Raw genomic sequence first — 8,193 nt, forward strand, 5'->3', positions numbered from 1 at the left:
CCCCCCCCCCCCCCCCTCCACTCCCGTCCCCCTGGAACTGTTGGTCCCCTTGTTTTCTACTCGGGATCATTTATTCTGCCTATCTTATATGGATAGACATGGAAAAAAAGAAAAGGAAAAAAAAGTCGATGAATAGTTCCAGGTCTGTCTGCTGACCCTAATGAATGTTTCCCATCGGGTCTGATGTAGTGCCGAGCCCTGTCCCCCAGTCTGAAGTCTATTTGGGGGTTCCTCGGGGACTTTGCTGCTGTGCTCCCCCTGCTGCTCTGTTGTGCCAGCAAAAAGCAAGCCTCAGGGCAATGTCACTGGAAAAGGCCAAAAGAGCAATGGGGGGCAGAGGCGGGATCTTCTGCTGTGTGATGACCAGGAAGAGGAGGAGATGCAGAGTGGCCATCAGGACTGGGGAGAGCAGTCGGGACAGGATGGGGGCCCAAATGAAACCCCCCAGAAGAAGGAACGTGAAAGACTTAGGTTGCAAAATTTGCAGGAAATACTGGGACGAAGAGAGCAAAGGAAATTAAGAAAGGAAACAAAGGGAGGAGGGAGAGCGATGGCCCATCGACTCAGGCCACAGAGTCCAGATGGACCATCGGAAAAAGGAGGAGCTGATCCCAAGGGCTCAATGGAAAGTATATGTCTAGAAAAGAATGATGGAAGGTATGTATGACTATGTTGGAGACAATTGATGTATGGATTGTAACGAGAGTTGTAAGAGCCCCCAATAAAATGGGGAAAAAAACAAAAACAAAAAATAGCTGGGCTCTGCTAAAACCGGAAACACACTTGCATGGACCACACTGTGGGGCATCGGAGATCCTGGGTCACAAGTCAGCCGCAGGGGTGGGTATGTGATCACGTTCTCGTTGGCCTGGTAGAGCCCGCCCCCCACCCATTACCTTCAGATGCCCGGCTGAACCACCAGAGAGGAAATGTGAAAGAGATCATGGTTTCTCCAAAGTCCTCAGTCTTCTCTGAAGGAGGGGTGCCATGGGGGGAGGAGGAAGAGGAGATCGAACCCAACTCACCCTGCTCAGGATTGTGACGGAGTATCAGGCAGCCTGGGGATTGTGCCATCCTGTCTCCAGGTGAATGTCTCAGCCCGCAGGCCTCGCGGTCTTTCCTTTACTGCTTCTGGCTGGAACCTGGCCAAACCGTGACCATGGAAAAGGAAAATCACACGAAATCATCTTGATCTAGCTCAGCTGGTCTTGCCGATATCAACTTCTCCTGTCATACAAGCAAAGAGGCTCTGAGCAAAAGCCGTCAGCTGTTTTACCAAGTAAACAAACAGAAAAAACCCAATTATGCTTAAGCATAGTAGAGTCCCATGAAAATGGCTGCAGTGTTGCTCACGCATCTAATTCACAACGCACAATCTGGATATGAAACAAAAGTCAGGAATCTTCGAGGAAGTCTAGAAGGTGGAGGTGATTTTTTCCCCGTTTTTTTTAATTGGGGTAAAAAAATACATCACAACACCTTTGGCAGGACAGCATGCTGTCTATGTACAACTCAGTGGCCCAGATGGTGTTCATCACACTATTCAGCCATCTGAGAGAGAAAGAGCAGAGTAGCCAGGCAGAAGCAAGAAGAGACAAGGAAGAGCGATGCCATGCCACACGAACACCACCAGTCAAGGGAGAGAGGCTGAGGAAAGCTAACTAAGAGAGAAGCCGTCCTCTCGACTAGAGCTTCTTCTAGCCTCCTAATGATCCCTGTTGGCCTAGTGGTTACATATTGGGCTCCTAACCACAAGATCAGCCGTTCGAAACCACCAGCTACTCCTAGAGAGAAAGATGAGACTTACTACTCCAGTAAAGCCTAACAGGCTTAGAAGTACATAGGTACAGTTCTGTCCTGTCCTATGGAGTTGCTGTGTATCGTGTTCGACTCAATGGCAGTGAGTTTTTTAATTACAAGCTTCCTAAATGGAGAGAACATAAATTTGGTTGTGGAAGGCACTCACTTGTGGTATTTCTTTTATAGCAGAACTGGACAAGGAAGGCCCCAATCTCAAATTTGTGCTCCATTCCCATTCTCTCTGCCTCCAGCGAGCTTCTCCGGTTTGCTCCATTCTCTCTCCATCTTGCTGTAAGCCCACAGCCCTGCTCCTGACCTCCCCCAAGTCTCAGTGCAGGAACTGCCGGTCATTTCCTGAAGGCCGGGCGATTGCCTTATGGAATAAGGCTTTGGACTGGCTTGGTACCCTCGGTTGCCTGAGGACAGGGTCTGTGGCCTTCCTCCTGACAGCCTGTCTGTGCTATTGCAACCCATGATATTAACTCTCTCTGCCCCATGTCTCTTTTTGACCAGTCAACGTTCAGGATGACTTTGCTGAAATCTTTATGCAATTTCCACTGCTAACACATTACACGATTATCTGCACCGACCATTTCAGCCTTTTACACACATTGTTCTCTTTCTAATCTGTAACATCACTGTTCTACTCAAAACGTCATTGCAACATCCTATCTTCTATATATATCACCCACCAGTTTTCAGCTACTTCCAGAAAGAGTGCAGCCTTGGGATCCCTAAAGACAGTGCTGCTCTGTCCTCCACGTTCGCAATGACTTGGCATTCACGCGATGGCGATGGTTTGGGGTCTACAACACCCATGAGCCTTGGTATATCCGGGGCCCCGTTCTTCTGATCCACATTGTTATTAGGTGCCGTCAAATGGTTCCAGTTCAGAATGACCCGATGTACAGCAGAACAAAACCTTTCCCAATCCTCACAATTATTGTATGTTTAAGCCCATTGTTAGAGCCACAGTAACAATCCTTCTCATTGAGGGTCTGCTTCTTTTCCCCCGCTACCAAGCGTGATGTCCTTTCCCAGGCACTGGTCTCTCCTGATAACAGGCCCAAAGTACATGAGACAAAGTCTCTCCATCCTCACTCCCAAAAGCATTCTGGTTTGCGTCTAAATCAGATGTGTGTGTTTTTTGGGTAACTCACAGTGTTACCGGTAATTTTTGCCAACCCCAGAATCCACAAGCATCTATTCTTCTTTGGTCTTCCTTATCTATCTTTCACATGCATATGAGGCAATTGAAAATACCATGACCTTTGAGAACGATGATGGCAACAAATGGATGGAACATGTGGATGGTGAAGGCAATGATAAATGATAAAATACAAGTGCCGATCGCTTCTCAGCCTTTTGGTTAAGATCAAGTGATAAAATACAAATGCCATACAATGAAGAGACTCAACATGACAAGAACTCTTCTGACAGGACAGAAGGAAGGAGAAGAGGACATTGCTGGTGTGGAATGGCTGCAAATCAATGATAGTGATTCCTCCAATGGCCCCAAGCATGAATCATAGCTCTCCACATGAAGACGAAGACATTGTAACTCCAGCCCCGAATAAACTGCTAGAATTGAAGGGGCAAGATATTCCAGTGAAAGATAATTCAGACCTGAGTTATGAACAAGAGAAACTACTGCACTTGGAGGTAGAGGATTTCTGGCCTCTTATCAAAATCCCTTCTTTTGATACAGAAGGTTTTGTTTTTACGGATTCTCAGGATGCTGTGCTGGAAGTCACTCCTTAGTGAAATGTTCCTCCTAATACCACACTGTGAGCTCAGTAGTTTTTGCATCTGTAGGTTCCAGCTGTTCATCTAGTTTATTCTTTTTGTTGGCTATACACCTTTCCAATTATAGCAAAACCTAATATAGCAGAGTCATTTCAAGACCAAGCATGAATTGAATGAAAAAATCAAACCCCAAACTGGCTGAAATAATTCTAGAGACTAGATGAATCCTTTGATTTGGGGATCTTTTACTAAGGTACGTATATTAGTTTTCAATTATAAGCACCATCAATTACCAGAAGCATGCATTGTTGGCTACCGTGGAGTCACAGCTAATGGTGACCCCAGGCATAATGGGACCGGGAGACCACAGTGAAAGTTCCTCCAACTAAAACCAAGCCTGGTGCACACCTATGCTGTCCGACTGCCTCTCTTGCTCTGTGTCCCACACAGTTAAGTGAGCCTGGTGCCGACTGGATCCAACCAAGCTTACTGGTTCCTGTGAGTGTGGATGTCACTCCAGTCCTGTGACTGCTGCTGCTGCCCGGGCATTGCCACTGCCGCCCTTGCCCTCTGTTGTGTGGGAGAGAAAGAGACTTCTCTTTTGATGCAGTCACTCTGGTACAGCCAAACTTACTCCTAATTGAGACATTATGCATTTTTTAAAACATGACAAATCAAAAAAAGTATAAAGAGGTAAAGTGGAAGATCCTTGAGCTTTGCAACCCTACAAAAGAAATTGCTCTAGACTAGCACCTAGTTCTGTTGGAATCCACTGGATGGCAGAGGAACATAAAGTTTTAGATTCTGGAGAAAACATAGCTTGCTTTAACACCCTACCCGTTAATAAGAATGAAGGTGTGCAATTTACTAAAATAAAAGTGTGATTTTTCAAAAAACAAATAAACAAACAAAGATAAAGAAAAGCACCCAAGATTTCATGAAATGGATTTGCCCACATGGTGTGTTAGATGGTATGGCGCTTGGTTCAGTGGTTTTCCTCACTCTACTGGAGGGAAGTATAATACAGTAGGGAACACGTGTCTAGGGCATTGATGGGTCCCTGGTAATACTTGTTTTATGAAGGTGCTGCTTAGCTGCGGTCTGTGCTATCTTTTCCTCCGTGTGTGTCCTAGGCTGGTACAACCGTCTGTACATTAACTTCACGCTGCGGCGCCACATCTTCTTCTTCCTGCTCCAGACCTACTTCCCCGCCACCCTGATGGTCATGCTGTCCTGGGTGTCCTTCTGGATCGACCGCAGAGCTGTGCCTGCCAGAGTCCCTTTGGGTAAGGAGCCCAGCACCCATTACAGGTGTCTACAAATTGAAGTCATTCTCTCCAGATAAAACCATTTCCTTCAGATTGGTCCTATCCTCCACGTCCATCACTTGGAAGCATCTCCTACTCATTCACAGGTGAAACAATCCAACAAGCCTCTTGCTGTCAAATTGACTGACTACTCGTGAGGACCCCACGTGTGTGGACGAGGACTGCTCTGCAGGGTTTCTCGGCCCGACTCCTTGTAGACTGCCAGGCCTTCCTTCTCTGTGCCACTACATGGGTTTGAACCACCCACCTTTAGGTTAATTGTTGACCACAAACCGTTATTCCTACCTTGGGACCCCTAGTCACAGGTAAATTCCCAGAATAAAGAATCTATGTAGCAAAATTGTGTCCAGGTGACTGCAGATGCCCATCAAAACAGCCCACCTTTGGTCCGATGAGAGCAGGGCTCCAGTGTAAGTGGTCCTGTCCTGTGGGGGCTTTCTCGACGCACCTACACAGGGAATCACATTCCGAGGCAGACTGCCGAGAGCTTGGCAACAGAATCTCCCCCAGAGCTTTTTCAAAGAAGAGGTCTCGGTCTCATTGAAATCCACAAGAATCAGAGTCTCTGAGGAAAGCTCAGAAATCTGCACCTTTACCACGCTCTTCCCTGACTCTTGGCACCTGCAAGTCTGAGAACCATGCCTCTGTGAACAGGCCATGGGCGGCTGTTGGCAGCCAACACTCTTGCTCACTGGAAAGATTGCCCCACCCAGCCACAGGCACCGTCCTGGCTCAGACGAGTCAGGGTTCAGGACAGATGTAGACCCACCAGGTTTTAATGAAACTGGATTGGAGTTGGCCCCATAAGATGACCCTAATCCCCCACGGTTTGATGTTTGCCAAGCAAATGTTCTGAGCTTAATTTGAAATCCTGGGCAAATGTCTGCTGACAGATGTCCTGTCTGTTAATAGTGGTTTTATAGCTTGAAAAGTTTCTGTGTTAAATAAATGTACATTCTGGTTTTCCCCCCCAAACTATCAGGAGCCTATCCAGACATCCTACCAGTCCAGAGTTCAATCACATGGCATTCTCATTTTTAATGACGGGCTCTTTTTAGGTTACTTCTTCATCACGGGTAAAACTGACTTCAGAGCCCGCAAAGTCACGCTGCTGAGTTGCCAGTCCGGTCCAGTCTGGGGTGGCTTCAAGTGGATGCCCGGCCCCCCAGTAACACAGACCCAGGATTACAGAACATAGTTTCAAGAAACATATGTACCTGATCATATCTGCACATTAAAAAAATTATTTTTAATAGAGAACTTTAATCAAAACAAGTTTACATGCTAACACAGATTAACTAAACCAAATCTATTCAAATAGATAATGACTGGCTTATACAATATTAAAGCAGAGTTCCACTGAAACATTCCATTATAAGACACTTTGGAAGGAAAAATTTAGTGATTGAGATGGAAGGTTCCAACCTCTCGTATCTAGGTAAAAACAAGTGTAGTGAGGTTAAGATACACAGTGTTTACCGCCCCCCTTTGGTGGAGCAGTGTATAAACCACAGACGTAATGTCCTGACGCATAAGCCCCTTTTCTCACATTCTGAGTTTTTTTTTTTTTTAAAGAACTGAGTTGAAATATATCTCACAATGCCAAGAAGTCTGTTGTTCTGCGCAGAAGGACACAGTGGGACAGATGCTGTGGTGAACAGGCAGGGACAGGGAACGCTTCACAGCCGCTAAGCCTTGAGAGATGAGTGGGAGCTTGCTACACCAGGAGCAGGGATGGCCACTTCCTAGGGAGAGGGAGAGGTAGGGACAAACAGCAGAGGCGTGATGGCCTCTAGTGGTTTTGGTGAAAGACAAGCAAATGCACATTTCTCTCTACCTGCATGTGTGTGTCGCAGGCATCACCACGGTGCTGACCATGTCCACCATCATCACGGGTGTGAACGCCTCCATGCCCCGCGTCTCCTACATCAAGGCGGTGGACATCTACCTGTGGGTCAGCTTCGTGTTCGTGTTCCTCTCGGTGCTGGAGTACGCGGCCGTCAACTACCTGACCACCGTGCAGGAGCGGAAGGAGCGCCAGCTGCACACGAAGGTGACCTTACCAGGAGCTCAAAGGTGGTCTGGTCAGGGAGGGCACCTGGTTTCACTCTGGGACCTTGGGGAGGTCAGACCATCTCTGTAAAATGGGGGTGATCACAGCTCTCCTCCCTCCCCCACCTACTTTTCAGGGTTGTTGTGAAGAACAAACAAAACACTGAGACATTGGGAAATTTACTCAGATATGCCTTTCATTCACTGAAATATTTTTTTAACACCTATTATCCACCAGAGAGGCGCTACTTCCATAGAATTGCAGTCTTGGAAACCATCAGGGGCAGTTCCACTGTGTACTGTGGGGGGTCACTATGAGTCAAAATTGATTTGATGACAGGGAGTTTGGAGTTTGGGGATTATACCAGGAACTGGTAGGCTAAGTTAATGAAGATTTGGTTCTTTTAATATTGACGGCTTTGCACGCGCACACACGCGCAGTAATTTTATCTGTAAATGTTATCAGAACAGGTGTCAGCTTATGATCTCTTGGGAAGAGGTGATTATTTAAACATGAACATCTTGACGGCCTCTCTGATGTTTCTAAAGCTGCTGCAGACTTTAAAAACCAGACACTGTCAAGTCAAATCAGTTCCGACTCCTGAGAACCCCAAGGGTTTCAAAGCACAACTGCCCTCCAGGTTTTTCCTTTTAGGTGGTTTCTGGACTTAAATCACCAACCTCCCAGTTCCTAGGCAAGCACTTAACTGTTTGTGCCACCGAGGCTATAACTATCTATATCATCCATCTATCTATCTATCTCCACACACATGCATATGGGCTTTATACAAAAATGAATGTTTACTGTTTTAAAATGTCAACAGTGACACACAGCCTTAGTTTCCCACCTCCGCCCCTAACTGGGAGCAAAAGAAATCGAGAGAGACAACCTCCCCCACCTGGCAGGATGCGCTGTTGAGCTCGGGTTCCTGTGCTTGTTGGCTGCAGCTCCCCTGCACCTGTGGCCTGCCCCAGGCGCGAGGGCCGCTGCGGGAGGGCAGCTACAGCGACGGGGACGTGAACGACCTGGACACGCCCGAGAACGGGGAGAAGCCCGATCGGATGACCGTGCAGCTCCCGCTGGCCTCGGCGAGGAAAAGCCGGAGAAGCAGCTACGTGAGCCTGAGGATCGACACCCACGCCATTGACAAATACTCCAGGATCATTTTTCCAGCGGCATACATTTTATTCAACGTAATATACTGGTCTATTTTCTCCTAGATGCCTGTTGCAGTCCTGTGACTTTCACATTCTTCATGGTATGGAC

General features: G+C 47.2%; 1 protein-coding gene across 1 annotated transcript in view; it reads left to right on the top strand.

The window, feature by feature from the left end:
• Window positions 1-8,147, top strand: part of GABRR1 (gamma-aminobutyric acid type A receptor subunit rho1) — a 26,297-nt gene extending 18,150 nt beyond the window's left edge. Inside the window, exons 6-8 of the mRNA XM_004696247.4 lie at window positions 4,680-4,832; window positions 6,731-6,927; window positions 7,875-8,147. Coding sequence (XP_004696304.2) covers window positions 4,680-4,832; window positions 6,731-6,927; window positions 7,875-8,147 — 623 coding nt within the window. The remainder of the gene's footprint in view (window positions 1-4,679; window positions 4,833-6,730; window positions 6,928-7,874) is intronic.
• Window positions 8,148-8,193: the final 46 nt, after the last annotated feature.

This window comes from Echinops telfairi, unplaced genomic scaffold, assembly GCF_000313985.2.
Source record: "Echinops telfairi isolate 266 unplaced genomic scaffold, ASM31398v2 ScPeMD7_3533;HRSCAF=4204_0, whole genome shotgun sequence".
NCBI lineage: Eukaryota > Metazoa > Chordata > Mammalia > Afrosoricida > Tenrecidae > Echinops > Echinops telfairi.